General features: G+C 31.6%; 1 protein-coding gene across 6 annotated transcripts; it reads left to right on the top strand.

Moving 5' to 3' along the window:
- The first annotated feature begins 968 nt into the window (after nucleotides 1-968).
- LOC139527688 (putative uncharacterized protein DDB_G0290521) lies at nucleotides 969-21,142 on the top strand. 6 transcript variants are annotated; one of them, XM_071323288.1, is made up of 5 exons: nucleotides 1,005-1,105; nucleotides 14,174-14,274; nucleotides 14,974-14,997; nucleotides 15,566-16,238; nucleotides 19,085-21,142. In XM_071323288.1, exons 2-5 carry the CDS (start codon nucleotides 14,193-14,195, stop codon nucleotides 19,323-19,325), a joined length of 1,020 nt encoding a protein of 339 aa, XP_071179389.1. In that variant the 5' UTR covers nucleotides 1,005-1,105; nucleotides 14,174-14,192; the 3' UTR covers nucleotides 19,326-21,142. The 6 variants fall into 6 exon arrangements, with proteins under 6 accessions (XP_071179390.1, XP_071179389.1, XP_071179388.1 ...); XM_071323287.1 differs by having other exon boundaries at nucleotides 1,057-1,215; XM_071323285.1 differs by lacking the exon at nucleotides 1,005-1,105 and adding an exon at nucleotides 7,039-7,215.
- Nucleotides 21,143-22,913: the final 1,771 nt, after the last annotated feature.

Genomic DNA, 22,913 nt, shown 5'->3' with positions numbered 1-22,913 from the left:
TTTTTGAAATTTTTCTGGCTACAAGCATGTGCAGCGTTTATAGCATACGTTGACAGATAGAACGAGACATGATGTTTTGAAAAGAAACATGGATTTTTTGTAACAATAATTACATGATGGTTAAATCATGTCTGAGCATGGTATAAAGAAATAATGCATAAAACCATTGTATTTTGCTGACTTTGAACACAACATTGTAGATTATGAACAGATTTATTTTACCGATGATTAAGGCTTTTAGAATAGACGCATTTAAGAACCAAAAAGTAGATTTTTTTTTTAGTTTATGATATAAAAGTCAAAGTTGAATATAAGGGTTTTTTTTTGAAAGAAGTGTTCCTTATCCTTTCGAACTGCCTTCGTCTGCGCACTCATTGATCTCAAATCTCAATCGACTCAGGTACTTGGGGACAAGATAACTTTGTTTTAGTCCTCCCCTTTTCTCTCCAAATCCGTTTTTTTTTGGTGGGATAATCAAAATAGTTTATCGCTGCTGATGGTTAATATGTGCTATTTAAATAATATAACAAAGAAAAACGCTAAAATAATTGACATTAAAAGACAACATAAAAGCATAACGGATTTTGGATTTTGGATTTCTTGTCCCCAAGTTCCTACTGTTTTCAAAACTGTAAACTGATTCTCAATTTGAGAACAAACCCAAACTTTATGCAACAACCACACTCCCCCTTTCCTCATACTGTGTGTTTTGGATCCCCTACAAGCGCCCCCTCCCCCTCCCCCCCCCAAAAAAAAAACAAAAAACAAAAAACAAAAAATAAATAAATAAAAACACGGTGCGACAATTCCAACTTTTTCTGTGTTAGTTGTCTTTTAATTTTATTCATCCTTTCTGTGAGTGTGGTCGAATGTCTACAGCAATCAATAGATATTACATAATTGAAAATTAATTATTTTATTCATGTTGATTTTATTCAATTTAACTTGTATTATTCCAGTATTGATGACTGTGATAGGCATTTAATGGATGTCATCGTAGTTGTGAACTAAGCAGCTTTTCTATTTACTCAATGGGGTTCTAAACAAACAAACGGCCACTGAATGCGTCCTTAGAAACTGTCAAAACGAGGCTCGAAAAATACAGGTGGTAAAATTAAGAAGGGAAATATGATATTTAGTTTTGTGTTCATAAAGTAGATTCTAACTATTAAGATGTGTTAGTGAAAACAATACAGTTTAATTTTCATAATTAAGGTAGGTTGCGTGATTTTGTAATATTATGTATATTAATTATAATTTAAAGTCACCTGGGCAGTGATTTAACACGGTGTTGAAATAAACAGGACACACGATAAACGCTCTACATAATTATCAGATAACTTGTTTTAATAATTTAAAATGAATATTTTCAATGTATGAATATTGATTTTCTATCAGTTGTGTATTTGCCATTTTTGAAATGTCAATTTAAAGTTTTTAGTTAGTATCATATATACACACGCGGAAGTGTCACTGTGTACTTCAAACGATTTGATATGCCTTTATGGATTTCTTATATACCATATACAAGTTCAATCTTTCTTTAAAGTCATAAGTATTTATAAATTTCAACAAATCAAAGATGCTCCTCTATAAATTCATATATTACACTGACTAAAGGTTTCACGCCTGGATTGGAAAGTAATATTTTAAAATTCTTATAACGTTTTGTGTATGTAGTGGATTTTAATTTTCAATTTGGATCTTGTTTGTAAAACCAAAATAAAGTTTAAATACCATAGATTTAAAAGAATTACTACACAAAGAAATAAGATTTACTTATTCCCCTGACTTATGCAATAAATGTAAATTTTAGTGAAAACAAGTGTACGGGTGTGTACGAATAAACAAATCACAACCTAAGTTTCCAAAACAACCCAACTTTTTATCATTAATATTAATATAATTAGTTTAAACTTATTTATTATTAGTGGATTGGGAAACATGTTATTGCAAGCTATTATATTATTCCCTTTCCACTTCGCGGGTATACGAGTGCTGTGTTGTAGCGGCATTAGCCTGCTCTTTTTCGAAATCTCACAAGGTTGTCTTTTACGTGCAAGGGATATCATGGCTCTTTCTTAATCGTCCCCTTCCGACGGACTCATCGTTTCATCAGAATAATATTATTAGTCTTATTATTATTATTTGATCATACATAAAAACTGAAAATTAAGCAAAACATAATTATCAAGCCATGCCACTGGCGCTTAATTGTCTCTGACCCCCCTCCCCCCAATAGTATGCACATTCAAGCTTATAGCCACGGTATATTTTTGTTCCGAAACAAGTGCATTTTTTTGCAAGGATCTTTCACTAAAAAAATCAATGACCAGGGACTTAGATACAACTATCGTAAATACCGCACACTTGACGTGTACTACGTGTATTAATGGCTTATGCGTATTTTTTCATTCCTATCTTGTATTTACTGGTTGTGTTTTAAGTACAAGTTTGTAAAATTAATTAAATAGTATAACGGAATAAATCCAATAGTACACCTAAGAAACCTGATTAAGAATAACAGAGTCAGGCAACCCGAAATCTCTCTTTGTTTATTTTCTATACGGGAACACACTTCTTTTTTAATTTCAAGACTAATTATGCAACAGTTTGTCTTGAAATGGATTTGAATGGATTTGTTTGTTCAGAAATTATACAAGGCAAATTACATGGATTGTTATTTTCCTGTGGATATATTCACGTTATGATACGACCGGATTGGGGATTTGTTTCAATCAAATTGTAACGTTTTTATTTAAAAAAAACAATTAACAAAAGCACTTAATTAACCGTAAAAACGTTTAATTAGTATTTAATTAAATTCCATTCATAATTAGTCATTTGATTTAACTTATCTATATCTACAATGAATGCATATTTATTTATTGGTCTACTACTTCCTATTTACTAGTAGTTGTTTAATGATACATAACGTATACAATGTATGAATGAGTCTGCCGTTCTGGTTCTGGGTACCTTTTCCGACAACTAATTTCAGAAGACAGCAAAATTTCAACATTTAAAAAAAATAAATGTTTATGCTTCTGGTTAAAACTATGGTCCCGCGTGAGAGGTTTCAATTCTATCTGCAAGTTCAGGAACAACTTTTTGACCACTCTTGACCATTCATGAGTCAAGGATGCAGCATATCCCACGTGATCAGCATTTCAGTGGTAGTCCAAACCCTATCTCCTCCGTGTCAGTCGACACACTTTGCAAGACCTTCTTTGTTTTATCATCCATTTAAACACACTCCTTCAATATATATATATGAAATATTCGCCACTGGATGATAATTAAACAACAATAAAATAAAATACAGTCAGTCATACGTTAAGTTACTTGATTGAGGAACAACGTAATGATACTTTGTTGCTGACTTTAAAACTGTTATTCAGATGTCACCTTTTCCTTAGCTGTAGCTCATGGTATGGTTTTGTCTTTCATGAAGCATTAAAATGATAAATTTTAAAAAGAATCATGGGTCACATTAAACACAAATAAAAATTCGATAAAACATTTGAAGGGTTGTGTATGAATAAACAAGTTATAACCTTGGTTTCCAGAAAATCACAATCTTTTTATTATCATTACACAATATGTATTTCTAAAATGGTTCGCTTTAAGAAGTTCCTGTACCATTTCAGGAATTTGACGATTGGTACACATTCGTTTCCTATTTTAGATTTCAAATTTTGCATTAACCCGAATAATTCAGTCGCTATATTCCGCTGATCTACGAAAGCTACATTAACGCCTGAACGTCTTCCTTGATAAAGACCGTCAACCGGAAAATTCACACCGCTATGCAATATGGGAATTTTGATTTAAGTTGGCAGCTTAAGAAGGAGGAGTTCCGGATGTTAATTGATGTTAAATGATGTAAACTGATGTTAATTGATGTTAATTAATTATTATCGGATTTGTGTTAATTGAACACACGTGTTTGGTAAGACAACAACAAGACAGTTGCGCAGACTCATTATCCTGATCGCCGCCGATTGGCTCTCTCTCACAGAGAGCGGGCGACGCGGCCAATGATCATAAGGAGTTCAAGCCCTCGTGTGGGAGAAAATCGGACACGGAAAGGGCTTGAATTATTCGAGTTAATTTTGCATTTGATAAGGGACTTTCACGGTGCATTGAATTCAAGTTCCTTAGAGTTTGGTATTTATGGTACAAATGTATATTACTTTTTAAATCATATTTATTGGTCATCGTATCAATGAATTTAACTTATTTGATTTATATAAAAAGAAAAAAAAATGTGGTATGATTGTCAATGAGACAGCTCTCCACAAGAGACCAACATAACACAGAAATTAACAACTATAGGTCACCGTATGGCCTTCAACAATCACGCAAAGCCCATATCGCATAGTCAGCTATATAAAAGCCTCCATAATGACAATGTAAATTAAAACAAACGAGAAAACTAACGGCCAAAAATTGAACGGTAATCAGATTTTTGAATTTCGAATATCTACTACCAAACTAATTTACTGTACAACAAAAGGTCGCGTTAATTAATATATTGGCACACACAATCAAAGCATCACGCAACCTTTAAATTAATCGGTCTGTCCATCCTACAGTAAGTTGACCTATCAATCAATCAAATCAATCAATCAAACTTTTATTGAAAACTCAGCAATTTTCAATATAGACCTATGTTTCAATCAACTTTTTCGGTTTAAACTTTATCAGTTTAAATAAGTGCTAAATTATGCACAGGCAGTTGACAAAGTACTGTGCATGCTGATTAACGCTACATGCTACATTGCATCAGGGGTAAAGCAAACTTCGTTTTGTTTCCTAATGTAGAAAATTAAGTATGCTTAAGATGGTCTTATCAGGCTATACGTTATCAGATATTTTTGACACAATACTTGAAGTTAAGTTTGTCTATCGATTGTTTTATCTTGTCAAAGTAAATATTATATGTAGGGCCTGTAAGTGTCTTTATCACGGAATATTGTCGTGTTGTTTTCTACCTTATTTAACCATGTATTTCCCCCGTTGGGAATGAGGCACGTTTTTGCTCTTTGCTGTTTTTATTTGATAGAATTGTCATCGTTTAAAACTTAAAAAACTTGTTTATAAATAAATGTAAGAAAGTAATAGAATTGAAACATTTAAAAGGTCACGATGAATAGCAACATTTTCAATTAAAAATTTTCCAATAAATTGACATTTTCTGATTTGACGGGTGTCACATATTGAGCAGGATCTGATTAACCTTTCAAAGCACCACACGTTTTTGGTGCATGGGGTTCGTGTTGTTTAGTCTTTAGTTTTATTTTGTGTACTCTCGTTTGTTGGTCTTATTCTTTTCAGCCATGGCGTTGTCAATATAAAAAATAAGATGTGGTACGATTGCCAATGAGACAACTCTCCACAAGAGACCAAACACAGAAATTAATTTTATTTTCGACTTTTTATTTCGAAGGTATATTTAGTATTATCTTTCGCCACACTTTATCTTCCTAAATCTGTTTCATACAATCACCTATTATTTTCTTCAATTATTTGAAAGATTTCAGGGCAAACTGAACTTTGCAAACAACGACACAAAATTAGGGTATTTCCATATTTTTGTATTTAAACAATTATAATTAATTTTTGACAGTTTATTGTCCAGTGGCAAATAGTTCAGGTATATTTAGGGCGATACATTCAATTAGAATGTGGCTGCGTCTTTATACATCCTCCAGCTGTTTCAGAATCTAATTCATCCTGGGTAATATTTTCAAAAGCGTACACCAAAGCGTTTTGATTGGTTTAAAACGTCCCAAACAATCGAAATTCAACCAATGACGTAACGTTATTTTCACTTAGGGGTACGAACAATGATGCTTTAGATTCTGAAACGGCCAATTGAAGGAACCTTGCGAGGAATAACACCACTCAAGGGTAACAGACCACTTTCTTTTCCTTGGACCCGGACTACTCTCGAAGTTAGTTTCGAATTGGCCATAGAAATCTGCTCACCTTACGAATTTCATGACCGTTTAAGACGAAGTTTAAAAGAAACTTGAACGGCGTTCTATAATCACCAGCGTACTTAACTTTTCTTTTAATATTCCAATTATCTCCGTTGATCAGATAGGTTTCAACCAAGTGTCGCTGTAAGTGTTTACTTCGCTTCCGGGTTAAGAAACTTAGCACTTGGAATAAAATTATCTTATTCATGGATACCAATTTTAACAAGTTTTAATACTTCTAAATGTAACTAATGTCTATCAATATGAGCAATGTTGACGAGTTTCTTCCTGAATAAGACGGCAAAATTGTTTTCAAATCGATTTGCTATTTTAATCAATATTTGTTTCAAAATAAATACCATAATTGCAGAATTATTTATGGAATATGATATTGAAGGTTTTTTTATAAAGGAATAAAAACCCCGTTTACTTTTAAGATACATCTGCCCTAGACATGATTGAAATTGAAGACTTCTATATTTTCTTTGGTGTGGGTATACGAGGATAATATCATCTTAGATGGCTTGTCCATATTTAATTGAGATAAGAAATAGGTTCTACTAGAAATGCAGGTCAAAGTGTTGCATCACTCAGGATGAGACAATACATTCTTGTTACACCATCTTTAAAAGTAGACTTGAGTTCTATTTCCCATTTAATGTGAGGCAATCACTCATAAAATTGAACTAGTAATGTTTTAGTATAGCGATGAGTTGTTTGAATTCATTTTCATGTTTGAAGGTTATGTATACTAAGGACAAAATTGCGCAATTATCCAATGAAGATTAAAAATAATTACAAAAATGTTGAGTAGTGAAGATCATATCTCCGGAGTAAATGTGGTTGTTGCTTAGCACATTGAAATTACTAAAAAGCAATTTAAAAGAATAAAAGATATAAAAACAAATGTGTTGACAAAATGGAGGCATGGTTTATTTAATAGGCCTTGGTGAAAATTGTTAATTAAACGGTTTCGTTTTGTATTGAAGAAACTTTCATTAGAATTTCTTGAAGAATTTGGCCTAAACATTGACAATAAACACTATTAAACCAGCAAAATAAGAGCATACACTAAGATCTTTGGATTTTGAAAATTAACAATTGGTATCTTTGTGTACGAGATTAAATGACTTTAATAATTAAAAAAATAACAGAACATGGAATTAATTTCTGGAGAATGTGTTGACAGAACGCATAATGAATCAACTTTGTCTGATAAGAAAGTTCGGTGAGTTTTAAATTACATATTAAAGATATAAAGTATTATGAATAAAAGACAAATATAGAATATTCGTTCACAAGAAAGCAACCAAACGACTCAAATAGTCGAAACACGTTTAGAGTTTAACATAAAAATGTTTGATTGCAGAATCAGTGAAATTAATTTATATTTCTCGTTTCACGTGAGTAACTGCTTAATATCGTTCGAAACAGATAAAAAAAAAAAAAAGGAAAAAAATAGTATTCAGCATTGTCTTTTATTCTGTTTTAAAAAGTATCCATTTATATATGGTTCGTCAAATTTTGCTGTATTCTTTTTCGTTTAATTTTTTGTTTCTGAAGTATTTTTTAAAGTTATTTTTATACTTTTCATGTAGTTGTGGTTATGTACTTTAAATGATTTATTATTGCTTTGTCAATATTTAGAATTGCAGTCAGATTATCTATGAATTTCGATATACGTGCATGTATGCAATTTGTAAGATTTGAGGGACAGGATCGTAAAAGGAAAACAAACGATTTTAAGGTTGGCCTATCAATTCCATAGAATTTCTGAAATGTATACCTTGGTCTATCATTCTATGAAATCTATCTTTTGAAGAAGATAAGTTTTAAATTTACTTTAAACGTATTTGGTAAACTTAAATCTTGTCAGTATTACAAACAAATCAACAAAACCAATGCTTTGAGAAATATACCACACACTAAAATTTATCATGAAATAGTATGTGCCAAAATCAACATATGTCAAAAGTTCGATGTAAAGTCTTAATGAACAAAATATCCCTGATATGAAAACATTCATTCATATGAAGCCTTTCAACGTGATATATGACAAACTCCTATTAGAAATAAATATTTCATATAAACAGCGAATAAATATTATTGAACAAGTAGTCATATGGCCATAAATCCACTTATGAATCAAATATCCCGGCGATTTTAGAGAGTTTTATTTGAATACAAAGGATTATGGACATAAATCCTATTTGCATGATCTCTTTAAAAAAAAGGTTGTAAAATACAAAGCGTGTTAGATTTTGGATTATAGGCATTAAAATCTATTACAGGGGAATATTTTGACTTCGGTGATGTCATTGTTTATATTCTTGATAAGAAATGTTTTTATTGACTACCACTGCACGATTTTGCAGCGTGTAATATTCGTTACATAGTTCCCCTTCTTACCTAATATGGAATATAAAGGGACGTAACTCCACTACTAACCGTGTATGAGATGAGCCCCGCCTCCCTACTAACCTAATATCAAATATACACGGTTTGCACGCGGACGCTTTTAACCAATCATATTCCTGGAAATGTATAGGAGGTAAGATAAATGCTTATATATTCCCTGTCCCATTTCAAGAACTTCGTAATAAGGTTTGTTTGCTCTGTCTTTATTTTGTTTTTTTGGAGGGGATGAAAAGGAAGGCAGGGTGACACATTAACAAGTCCATATACAATGTAATATTTGTCACTGAACACGAAAAACATTCATTTAGACAGGCAAGTTTTTCCTTATTGACATCGCATTAAGTTATCATGCAATATTATTGATATGGAATCGACTTAGATGCACTATATTTGCATTTCGAAAAATAATTTCTCATCAATGGCACTTGAAAGAAATTATAGCCATACGAAAGCACCAAAAGTTGAACTAGAAATAATACCAAACATTCGCGAAGATGTATTATAAATTCTCTAACGAACAAAGTTTCTACCAAACTTTAAATGTGAAAATATATATATATATATGATTTGAATTTCAATAGCAAACGTCCAGTAATTTTGTAGTTAACAATTTTTATGGTTTTATCTTAATCTTAATTCCTTTTATTTAAATCCTACCAATCTTTAAGTGCTTGCGTGAGAAGGGTCTATAAATCAAAACAAATCATAGAAAAATGTTCTCAAATCATTACTTATACATAACTATACAACTGTGTAATGAACGTACAGTTTTAGATTACCCTGTGTATCCATACGGAGAAATTAATCTAAATTTAGACAAGCCGAGGGTGTTTATAAATAGGACAGTTTAATGATAAAATAAAGATATAAGAGAGTGTTTATAAAGTGCATTTTATCTATAACACATACATTTTTCTAATATGGGAGTCACTATCCGGACAGATTTAGGGTATTTTAAAAGGGGGGGTGGTAGGTGTTGTGAAGAGACAGTAATTACATTACTGAAACAAAGTTTTAACTTCGCAGTAATACGCATACTATCGATGTTATATCGTTATCTTTTCTTTTTATAATGTTTAAATTCGAATTACCCCCCTTTTTGAAAACATATAGGCACTGTTAAGGTCGACGTTCTGTTCGAATTGTAACTGTTAAAGTTGAGTATGATTGGATCGCAAGTCCATGTAGCCCCCCCTTCCCTCTTGGAAACTCCTAGCTACGGGTCTGATGTATTGTATTGTGAGCATGTATAATATTTTATAATTTTATCCTGCTCCAAATTGTTTACACAAGAGGGCTTTGACAAACTTATCTCATCCCTTTGCAATGTTCTGCAAATAAAATATTTAAACTTGACCCCCCTTTTTATAAATTAAACTTGTGTTATATGAAAACTCCATAGTATGACTTTCGTCCATTTAAAAAAAAATAATCAATTCAGTTTATCAATACATATTAAAAGCAATTTGTAATTTTGCAAGAACATCAACAATATGTAATTACAATATAAATAAATTGGCAGTAATTAAGTGGTGTCTCTCCCCTAACAATACACACCATTAAAGGTAGCCTGACATCACAATAGGACGGCCTTTCTTATCAATAATGTCGCTAATTACTAGAGCATAATAAATCTAAACTTCTCTTTGTATCTAAGGTCGAGATTCCCTATCGAAATCGATTATTCTTTTATATCAACGGAAATTGTATTGACTGGTTTCTAAGTTGATGTTTTCCCTGAATGAAGATAGGATTTTTTTTTCTGAAGTGGACTTCAGTTTACTAGCACTATAATACTTTATGGTAAGATGGTCTGTTTTTCTGTTTTTTATTGGTTTGATTCACGCTTTTGCGATTAGAATTGTCAGTTTAATTGATCCCGAGAGGATAGTGTATCCAAACGTTCTTCTTTCTTGCTTATTTGTAGATGCAGATATAGAGATAAGCAGGAGACCCAGCCCCCTTTAGTCGCTTCATGAATAGCATTTTACCAGCATTCCTCCAAATATTGGCTTACCAAGTCCCCCTTTTCAAAATCCTGGATCCGAACCTGATTAGATGTTCTTTGGTGGGTGGGTTACTGTCTTCAAGACAATTAATCAAATGTCCATTGACTGTCTTTTGTTTCCTTTTGCATATATAGTCTATCGGCGTTTGTGTAAATTTATTTGATTTAATGTCTTTAGAAATGCACATGTCTTTAATTTGAATTGTTTGATGATAGTACTATGTACTTCAATGATATGAATATAATTATGCAGGTTTTTTTTCGAATGGATATTACGGTCTTGGAATACACATGTAAACAGAGTTATGTAAATGTTGCACTTGTCTTCCATTTATTTCGAAATCTAAACCCTTAATAATAAAATTCAGCCTTTTCTTCGGATGCAACCTTCAAAATTTGATGATTATATGAGCCTAACATCTGCTGTGTTTGTATTCAATTATAGATGCCAATTTAAAAGAAAGGGTATAGACTGAATCGTGTCGTGAACATACATTAATAGTTAGTTATAAAAACTAGACGGATAATAAATAAATACTAAAAGCATAAAATGAGACGTATGAGTTTATGTTTAAATGGGTAAATATTGAACTAGAAAACAAATACTTTTCACCTCGAGACTTCTTCATCTCTTTTAAGAAGCATTTAAATATTTATTGCGGGGGCTTTCGATGCATATATGTTTAAAACTATTCTTGAAGTTTTAAAGTCCTTTCAACATAACGAAAACGAAATGTAAATTTTATGTAAATTGTATTCACGAATAAGAAATGATGTACATATGTATATGAAAAAACTTATTAAAGATTTTCTAGTGGAATGAGCAGTTAAAGCTTGTTGGAAAACGAGTCTCGTCAGTAATCATTTAAGATGTTATTTAAAATACTGAAGCAAAATTTCACTAAATATCGGATGGCCTATTTGTTTGGCTGCCATAACAATAACAGAGAAATAGAAAACATAAATCTGATTTAATCATAAGCATTGAAAAATACAACGGCTTCAATCAAAACCTTGGATTAAATTTGAATTAATGTACAATATAGCAGTGGCGGATCCAGATTTTTTTTTACGATCAATGCATTTGAATGGGGACATGTAGTTGGAACTCCCCCCTTTTTTTGTCCTGGGTTGGGAACCCCACCCCCCCCCCCCCCCCTTTCAAATGACTGGATCTGCCACTGTATAGAAAGATCAGTTTACATAGATTTCCTGCACAAACTATTCTATTAAAACCCATAATATACGCATGTCTATTATAAATGGATATTGAATTTTCTAGTTATATAACTCGGTACTTTGAGTTCATTTTATGTAATAAATTCAAATGCCACTTTGTAGTGCTGCAAAACAATCCTTCGATATTGATCAGTCAACTTAAAAACTATCTGTTCTAATTTTTATGTACCAATATATATTATGCAATAAAGTCTCATGTATTAATAGCGATGATCACTGATAATCGATCGTCAATGCTGATAATCGATTTTGTTTTCATAAATCGAAATTTGATGAATTGAGATAAAATGTTAAAGAATTGAACTTATATAACTCTAGTGATCCAGACATTTTTTCTTTCTTTTTGATTGAAGAAGATCGGATTTTTGTAACATTATTGTGTAATGATGAATTACAGATTAATTTGCGCTCGTCCCGGTTCTCTCGAAATTATGACCTTTGACATAAAATTTCACGTAAGTCCAGATTGTGCATGCTCCAGAGTTGTATGTAGTATGACACACAATATCGTTAATGAGTTGGCGGTTATTTGCTAGAAACTCATAAAAGATACAAGGGTTATATACGCTGTAAATTATACACGTTACGTTTTATACATAAGACTCATCAGACTGTGGCACTCAAAACAGTTGTGAAACCAAACCAATAACCATGTTGTAAAATTATAACAATGCAAATTTTAGAGTTTATAGAGCATATTATGAAATAATGTTTGATTAATGCATTCATCACAACTCGCTTTCTGTGGTATTCAGACGATATGTCTATTATGGTTTCTTCCTATCTTTTGTTAAACAAGCGGTGATGAGATGACATTGCAGAAAAGGAAACTCTTCTCTATACAAATGAAATGCAAATATTGATGTTGACTTCTATAATAAAGTATCATATTTAATTTCCCTATTCAAGATATTTTTACAAATGGCATTTAAATTGAAAAATAATATACTCAAAATATGTGCAGTGGTAGTCAAAACATTAGAATAGAAAATTTATGTCATTGTTCATAATAAAAACACAGACTTGCTGTAGTATTATATTCTCACGTTCAAAATTAATCAATTGGTGTGTTAAATTAATAATTCAGCGTTTTCTTACAAATTATAGGTTGTTTAAATACACTGTATACAAAAGGGTAACTATATCTTGGCGATAAAGGGTCGAATTTGTAGTAAACTAGTATTGGTAAAGTGGTTTTAAAACTTCCAAAAATGTTTTAAATAAACTGATAAGAGTTTGACAGAAACAATAGAGCAACCCTAACATGCTAAGTTATCTGACAAATCTTCATTTGGATAAAGTTGCTTCAGAAGTATTTGATTTCCAGACGCTTATATTAACAAGTTACACGTGGCTATGGAATGCGATGAATTGATTATAATTTTGAATGTTCAAAAGAGAATGACTTAAAACCAAACAAACAATCTAAACCATTTAGCTGATTCGTTTCAAATAAAGATTTCATTAGTAAGAAAAGACTTGCCAAAATAGCTGAAAAGCTGATTTTTTTTTTTTATTAAATATTTTGAATGTTACTTTTTTTCTTCTATTCTTCATTTAGAGAAAGTGTATCGGTCAGTCTTTTCATTCCTGAAAAGACTATGTCAAATGTGTATTTATAGACATTCTTTTTTAAAACAAAAATCATCACCCGATAAGCTTTATTCTAGTGACAGCATAAAACATCGAACACTCCATTTAGGGTATACACAATATAACAGAAGTCCTCTTGCATGCTTAAAAAGTATTTTGAATAGGTAAAAAAGAGTTAAATTACAGGTATAAGAAATAAGTCCTTTCTTGAGAGTACTGCAGCTGATAATGATTAGAATAGTACATAATGTAACAAATGATATACAATTAACACATTCTACCAAAAAATATTTTAGGGACATACATCCTTTTTTTGTCTTTTACTTATTTTCTTATGTACCGTACTCAAACGGTTAAGAAAAACAAGACACGACAAGACACTATTATATTTGAGTATCACCTCTTATAAAATATTTACATAATATTACAACTTCTCATATAAAACAAGAGCCACTCTAAAAAGAGTTATTAGATACTATGCTGAAACCTTATGTGACGCTGACGTTCACTGTTCTTAGTTTAATTAGGGTTGTTAAGGAAACATAAAAAAAGATAAAAGTTCGAAACCAATTATTACAGTAAATTCACATGAAAATTAAAGTAATAACTATAATTGAAAACGAACATTTCATAAAACCTTTCAACAACGCCTACAGGGCGAGACAGTTATCTTGTCTCATGTCTTTCAATGTTGGTGAAATGACGTCTTATTCAATCAAGAATCTGTATAAGTAAGATCTTAACATGCTATAAAATACATGCTAGTTATGATAAATATATATCTACTAGAAACACAGCAGCTTACACGAACTAGTCCCGTGCCAATACTTCTTTAACAGATTGGCGACGGAATAGGAGTTCCAGTAAATTTAGTCCTTTCCATTTTTCCATTCGAAGAATAACACTTTCACCATTTATTATTTTACAGGTTTGTTTTACCAGACATCATGAAAGAGCAGACGTACGGCTGGTATCCCTCCGCCAAGGATGTCTATGTTGATAGGCGGATGGGTGTTCCAAATGAATACCGTGAGTATTTGCATCTTTTTCTTAAGATAGATAACACCGAATGATTATAACAATAATGTTGCTTAAAGTTTAAAATCTTGGATTTATTTTTGTAAGCAGTGCAGAATAATTAATTATACTTTAATTAAGATGATCCTTCAATTTTTTGATGTCATATTGCATTGATCGAAGGGAGATTGTCAGTTTTTCTCATCACATTTCGTCTCATATTTTGTTCAAATGTGGTCTCTTAAAACACGTTTTCTCTGAAACAATTGGACCAATTTATACCATATGTAGTTCTGATCAGCGTTATATGCATATGCAATGTTTGTTTTGAAAGTATGCAATATGTGCAACCTAAAATTAATGCATGGTGAACACCTTTTATATAAAAAAATATCCATTAGTTTTTAGAATCGGTAAATGATTTACTCTTAAAGGATCGACAACTCTAATGCTAGAGAGTTTATCCCCGGTAATATCACCAGTCGGTATATTAACACTCAAATATGGTCAGGATTCGGGTAAATGTTGGAACCTTTTGACTCCAAAATCGTTATTACGCTTTGATTTTCGACATTTTGGCATCAAAGTTTGCATCAACACAGAAACACATATGTTCAAATGGACATCTTGAGCAGTAAATGATATAAGAAATGTTTGCTTATATTATTATTATTTCAAAATATTTTCATGTGTATACACTTTTGTTTTTAGCACGGTCTCCTTCTATGTTGTCAGGTACTGCTTTAATAAATAACATGCTTTTTGTGTTCCTCTAATCACTTGACCACAGAGAGTGACCAATCAAAAGTGTGGTAATTTTACATGCAAGAAACACGACATTGCTATCACCATCCTGAATTGAAAACTAACTAACATTGACAATATTTCAATATTTCAAAGGAAAAAAGAAAATATTAACATGTAGATGTTTTAAGAGGGAAATACATTTTCTAATTCAGTTTCAACTTATTTTCACAATCTGTTTGCAATAAAACACTAAATATAACCGGTAAATATTTGATTAGTATTTAAAATAACCTCAAAATGTACAACATAACCATTTTTTTACCTACTTAAATTATTGCTTTTACCCTTTTTGAATGTAATGAACATTCTCGCTTTTGTGTCGTGATTTGCTTGATGCTTTACCCATGATTTCTTTTGTATTTAAATTTTGTTAAGACGTTTTTAATATACCAAATATTTGGCTTGGTGTTTTTGCTTTGCTTGTCATTGTCATAATTAAAATGTAGATGATTCCCTCCAAAAATGTATAATATAAATCTTACATTTAATATTTTAGAACTTGAAGCCATGTACAAGTATCAAAACAGTAACTACTATACAGCACCAAAACCACCTTCACCAAGGCCACCGAAAGTCTTCCGTCCTTCACCAACTCCTAGCAAACGTCCAATGTCTAGTGTCTCGAGTCATCATTCTAGAGCAGGGAGCAGCCAGTCAGCATCTTTGCAAATACGAGCCAAAAGTGCACCGATATATGACTTCAAACCCGTACCTAAATTACAAATACCTACACCATTTCAATGTTGGTCAACTAAAGTAGCGGAAACTTCTTATGGTGTGCCAATACCGACAGAGTTGGAGCCACGGACACCAACTCCATCATCAGCGTTTCAACCAGAGAATGGTATAACAATCATACCGACATCAGAATATCAGGAAATATCAGAGAGGGAAAGCTTCGACACTAAACGAGAAAGGGTGAAGAGTGCTGTAATACCTAGACAGAAACCTACACCTCCCCCACGACCAATCAAATCTGCTGGTTCAAACAGATACCAGACGCCAACAGACGACATACGTCAGTTACGACCAAGGAATCCGACACCAAAGTCATGTGTACCTGACTACGCAGATACCGTATCCCGAGTGGCAACTCCAGATCAATATGAAAGAGACCGAGAAAAATATGGCTGGAGAGCAGAAGTTCATGGCGATCCACTCAAACTGAAGTGAGTAATATTAATTCCTAACAACTACTGAATAAAACAACTTTGATTGCAAGAAATAAATTTATTCATTTGTTCATACTTTCTTTAATATTTAATCAAGCAGTTTCGATATAACCATCTGTTAAGGGGGTACATAACACATAAAGGAGTTTACTCTTAGAATTCATCTGAACGTTTTAAGCACATACTGTTAGTAAGGAGAAATCAAGCTGTTCAAAGATCAACATTAGTATTTGTCAAACTGCTATATATCCAACCAAATTATTCCTGTAAATTGTGTGGTTCAAATTTCTACAAATGTTCATATTTTGTTCAAATGGCCAGATAAAATGTTTTTTCAAAACCTTATGAAAATTAAACGAGCCAAATCTATTTAAGTCAAAGTGTTGGGTACCTCCTTAAGTGAAATCTCAACAGTCAATTAATGTCAAGAAGTAACAAAGTGTAGAAGTACTTATTATATGCTAGGCAAAACAAATATCCAAAGAAGTGGACCAATGCATATATTCTCCACACATAACAAAACATTTGTTCTGCGAATTGAAGACAACAAAAAATATATGAGAGAAACGTGAGATACAAAAGGAACTATTTTGTTGCACCTTCGGTTTTTGATTCAGACAAATTTAACACGTTCTTCGCTAATTGTGTTTAGCCCTTCCAATGGACATGTAAACTCTGTATTGTTGTAATATTGTGAAGCTTGTGTAAATGTTGGATAACAGATTTAAATTGAAACAGCATCACATATTATATAAAAGAAAATGATAAATAATATTAATGTCTGTACATTTATGCATAAGGCTAAACACATAAGAAAGAATTCTACATAAAAAGCCATTAGCACGAGAAACAAACTACAAATTGATAATCCCCATATCGTATGGGAACTTTGTTTTAGAAAAATAAGTAAAGTGTAAGTAGATATGATACTATTTTAACTATTTAGCTCTGGATTTAGACCCAGGTTTCTGTCAAATATGTGCCCTCTAGTGGTAAGAGAATAGATTAGATGATTTTTGGTGAAATGTGTTGATGTACTAAAGTATATTCATATATGGTATTTAATGTGTATTTGTACATATAATTATGTTATGCACTTAATTAAGGTCAGTTAAACAATAGATGGCTCATTATATGCGTGGGAAGTTGTATATTATTTATATTTTAATTTGTATGATTGATTTAATGGTATTGATTCGCATCTGGCACAATTATTGTCTTATAATTAAAACAAATATGTTCATAATGGAATATTCCGTGTTAATGGCGTGATACCTTACTTAGTTTGTCGACTGTATCATTGAAGTTGACCCTTACTTCCCCTTTCTACATTTTTCAATGATCCCATAGATCAGATGATACACTGATATTTACCTATTACCATTGTTATATAGCCATTCTCCCCATGCCATGGGAAATTTTGGATCATTGCAGTTCTTCCCCCGCGGAAATTTGGCAATAAGTATACATTTAGTCACTTTTCCCCCATGCCAATCTCTTCCCTATATGATAGATTTCATTTATATAAGTCTGAAAATTAAATCCAACAGAGTTAAAATTAGATTTACATGCTGACAAATATTGTCAATTTACATTTAAATTACACAATTGTTCGCCAGTCTGTTTATGTTTCCATTAGCCTGTCTTTATTTTTTCACCAGTCTTTCAAATAGTCCATAGTTTGTCTACATTCTCCACAGTATGGCTATGTGTCTACAAGGCTGTCTACATGGTTACCAGTCTGTCTATGTCCACTAGTTCGTTAACATTTTCAACGGTCTGTCTATGTATCCATTAGTCTTTCTTCATTTCCAAAGTCTGACTTCATATTCACTAGCCCGTCTTTGTGTCTATTATATTTTGTCTACATGTCCACCAGTTCTTCTCCGTGTTCAACAGTCTATCTACATGTTTTCCAATCAGATAACATTTCTGTCACCAGTCTGTGTATGTCTACATGTCTACATGTCTTTTTTTTTTTTTTTTTTTATTCAACAACAGTATTGCTCGCTGTTAACAAATACTCCACATGTCTACATGTCTACATTATCAGCCGGTCTATATTTCTACCATACTGTGCCTACATGTCCATCAGTCCGTTTATATTTTTACCTGTCTGTAATTGACTTTTTTGTGTATTTTTTTTGTTTGATCGTCCGAATCATTTACATGCATTTTTTGACCTGACAACTTTCTACTTGTAGGTGTATACTCCATACTAATATTTCCATGCTTTAAAATGCCGAACTGTTTTCGTTGGGGTTCATTATCACGCAAGGAATATTTTTAATACGATTCGCCACAACAATTCACGTTACCGGTTTAGTTTTTCTGACAACAGATACTATGTCAGTCTATGCGTGCTTTATTTAAATAAACTGTAGCATTTTCTCGTACATAAACAAACTCGTTCGTAGTTATTTCGTTATCAATTAGCCTCTCGTGCTATTAGGGGGGAAAATTGGCCTGATCCTGGTTTTCCCCTCTTCACGCTGAACAATCCAGTTCCCCCGGAAAAATTGGCATGGGGAAGAATGGCTATAGGACACCGGTACCGTTTCCAGACAAATGATGCCAACGTTTGTGATATCTATCAATTGTATTGCCAACTAAATATAAAATAAGAAATTTTGGGAAATAACCCCAGTGAATATATCAAAGTTTAATTATATCATCAGTGTATATTATCTGCTTCTTAATGAGTATAATTATTATTAAGGTACATCATCAAAACCTGAAAATAAATCAAAATTTTATATTGTTATGCCTTGTTGCTTAAAGCACAATCGGGACAAATAAATGCATCGTCTTTTCAAATTAATTATATGGCTTATACTTTTCAGGAAAGTGATGAAGAGACTGCCGTACTATGTACAATGCGAAGATCCCGTCATACCGCCAAATCCTCCTAAGGCTTATATGGAAAATATGGAGACTTTCTTCTATAATACCATACCACGTAGACCAATGGCATATACAATACACAAGGAATGGGTATCTGAAGTTATCCATGCAAAACGTATGGAACTTCAAAAACGAGAAGGAATTAAACATAGATGGAAGAATTTCGCTTTTGTATATTAGGGATATTAGGATATATCAATTAATATTAATAAATTGTAGCAATATATTTTCCAATTTTTCGAAGTTTCGACATTGACAAGATGTTATCGTACATGCATTTAGGCTGGGAAAAGTGTTGCTCCTTAGATAATGTTAATTTACTTTAGTGTGATGAGATCTTTTTGGATATCTATGAACAGTTTTTTTTCCGTTGAAAGCCTCCTATTGAGGTGTAATATTAAGTTCAGCAAATCTTTATTCTTCATTTTGAATTTTGCCCCAAGGTACATCAAAGTTTCAATAAATAAAGGCAACAGTAGTATACCGCTGTTCAAAACTAAAATTGATGGTATTTTTTTTTATGTTGTGGAATGCATTTTAAAGTTTCCAATGCCGTCATGTTGAAAGTTTTTCCTCATGAAATCACAAATGACAAGCTTTATAAAGAAAAATACAGTTATTATTTTGCTCAGAAATTAAGTAAAAGACATAAAACTAACTTTTTGTACTGGAATTAGTGCTGTTCACAAACTGCCCAAAGGTTCTATTTTAAGATGTTTATCAAAATCAATATTTTGAAATATTCTGTGATATTTTTTGTTTGTACATATGTAAATAAGAGCTTATATTTTTAACTGTGTATATGTATTAAGTGCTGTTATGTGATAGTTATGAATACAGTTTTAATGTGTTCCTAGTGAAATGAGTGTCAGATGGACATCGTGTCCATTATCCAGCACAAAGTACTAAATGATAAAATGGTCAAATTAGATTACAGTTTGTGTATATATGTTATATGTTGTTGCATTTAAAACCAAATTTTTCTTTTTGTAGATTTTTTAAAAGTTATTTTGATAGCTTTTGCAAAGTCATGGTAATCACAGAATAATGTTTAATCACTGCAAAACTTTGATCCCAAATATTTTGAATATCTTTTCTTCTACTTGATAATGAATTTTACAATCTTCTTATAGTAATGTCTTTTTTCATGAGTGTAAATTTGTCTATATTTAGATCTAAATATCTGGTTAAAACATACAGATTTTATGTGTTTATTCACAAATTCAAAAACAAAATGTTATTTTTAGAATTTCACTTGTTTCTCTTGTAATAAGAAAATATCTACACTACCATTTACAATGTTTTTCTTCATTGTCAGATTCATAGAAACACATTTGTGGATTATTTTCAATATGATCTTTATTGTGAATAAATTTCTCGATCTAAGTAAAAAGCATTTCATGATTTAAAGTTTTCCGTTTTTATGGACTATTTTCAATGTCAACCTCGTATAAATTTTATCTTTTATAGGTATTTTTTTTATCTTTAGTTCACAATTACTAGTAAAGTGCACTACGATATTGAAAACAAAATTTATTGGTTCACACAGCAAGTTTGACTCGATCAACATTTTTGTAAAGAAAGACAGCATCCAAATCAGAATATCATGAAACAGTTACATTTGTTTAATATTACAGCACATTTGCACTCTCTTCTACCTCCTTTTCATCTATACTCAAGCATATATTTCTCATTTTAACAATCATGATATGCCTGTGTAAGGGAAATAACTCTATCTAAATTAAAAGACATACTTTTTATACATAAGTGAATGGACTAATTTAGATAAAACATGTAGAAAATATTTCCGAATAACCAAATTTATCAAGATACAAAATACTTACATAAGTTACATTGATGTTGAATAATCTATTTATACATGTGATGATAAACTTGACAATGTCATGAAAGAAAATAAAAGTATATTATGTATAAAGAATATTTTATAGATATGATTATGTTTAAAATAATTTAGAATAAACCAACTGTTGATATTGTTTTTGTTTTTAAATCGTTTTTTCATTTGAGGTAAATAAAGGCAACAGTAGTATACCGCTGTTCGAAATTCATAAATCGATTGAGAAAAAAAAACAAATCCGTGTTACAAACTAAAACTAAGGGAAACGCATCAAATATGAGAGAACTACGACACAACAGAAGCACAACATTAAAATGTAACACACACAGAAACGAACTATAATATAACAATGGCCATTTCCTGACATGGTACAGGAAATTTTAAGAAAAAAATGGTGGGTTGAACCTGGTTTTGTGGCATGCCATATCTCCCGCTTTAATGGCAAAGTTATAATATTAAAATTACAACATTACACGACAGGACTACAATACAAATAAATGGGAGAAAATATAGGAAACACACGAATAATAACTAACAAAAGGTACCATGTTTAAATTTTAATAACAAAACAAATACAAAGCTGAAGAGCACTGAGAACCAAAAGTTCCAAAAGGTTGTGGCCAATATGGCTAGGGTTTTCTGCCTGGGATAATAACATCTTTATTATTAAGAATAATTCATACTTTTGCAAACAGTAAATTCTATAAAATATTACTATATAATAGATATAATAGGTAAACCAGTCAACTGTATTTTTTTGAAATAAAGCAGAAGTGAAATATTTTAGTGATGCATAATAAAACTGTACTGTAAAAAAAGATAACAAACAAATGACTCATAGATAGAGTCTTAATAATCAATTAAGGAATACAAATTTCGAGAATAACTCATATATGACCGCACATGTACTAGAATAGATACATAGTTGAAATAAGAGGTAAACGTATTCACACAGGTGTCTTTTGAACATGTATGAAAAAGAAGAAAATTTAATGGTTTTTTTTAAGAAGTCAGAGACAACAAGATTCAACAAAAAAGCGGAAACTGAATCTAGGGAAACTTTACACATTAGTCTCTCAAAGAAATCACGGATATATGTGCTACATAAGACCACGGAAGACAATATATGTCATTTTTATCTGTGCTACAAAACGCCATTTAAGACCACAGAGGTCATTATAATCCACTCTTCTTAATACAGTGTAAGACAAGAGAAGTCAAAATTATTTATTGTCTTGTGTAGCACAGATAATCATGACGTCTATTGTCTAAAATGACCTTTTATAACACAAACAACATACGTCATGATTATCTGTGCTACACAAAACAATAAATGACAACAGACGTCATGATTATCTGTGCTACACAAGACAGTGAATGACAACATACGTTTTGATTATATGTGCTGCACAAGACCATTGAAGACAAAAGACTCGATATTCATCTGTCCTCCACAATACCATATAAAACACCAGTGATATCAAATATAACGAAATACAAATCAGACTATTACAGAAAAACCCACACCTTAGGTCTAAGAAAGACAACATACATCATAATTATCTATGCTACACTAGACACTGAGTGACAACAGACGTCATCGTTATCTGTCCTTTACACCAATGAAATAACATATACTAGCATGAATAATAACAGCTAAGTATTTTAAAGTATACCCCACGTGCAAAACATTAAATTATGCACCAAAGCATTTCCTGTTCCACGAATATAAATTTTCGAATTGATAAGGAGTGTCACAAATCAAGAATTCAAAAATATGAAAAAGTTAAATACAAGTAACAAAATGACTAAACTTCAAGGAAAAATTCTAAACGGAAAGTCCTCAAATGACAAAATCAAAAGCTCAAACACACCAAACGAACAGAAAACAACTGTCACATTGCTGACTT

This window comes from Mytilus edulis, chromosome 6 (genome assembly GCF_963676685.1).
Source record: "Mytilus edulis chromosome 6, xbMytEdul2.2, whole genome shotgun sequence".
Lineage (NCBI taxonomy): Eukaryota > Metazoa > Mollusca > Bivalvia > Mytilida > Mytilidae > Mytilus > Mytilus edulis.
The sequence above is the reverse complement of the archived record's forward strand: the minus strand, read 5'-3'. Positions and strand labels throughout refer to the sequence as shown.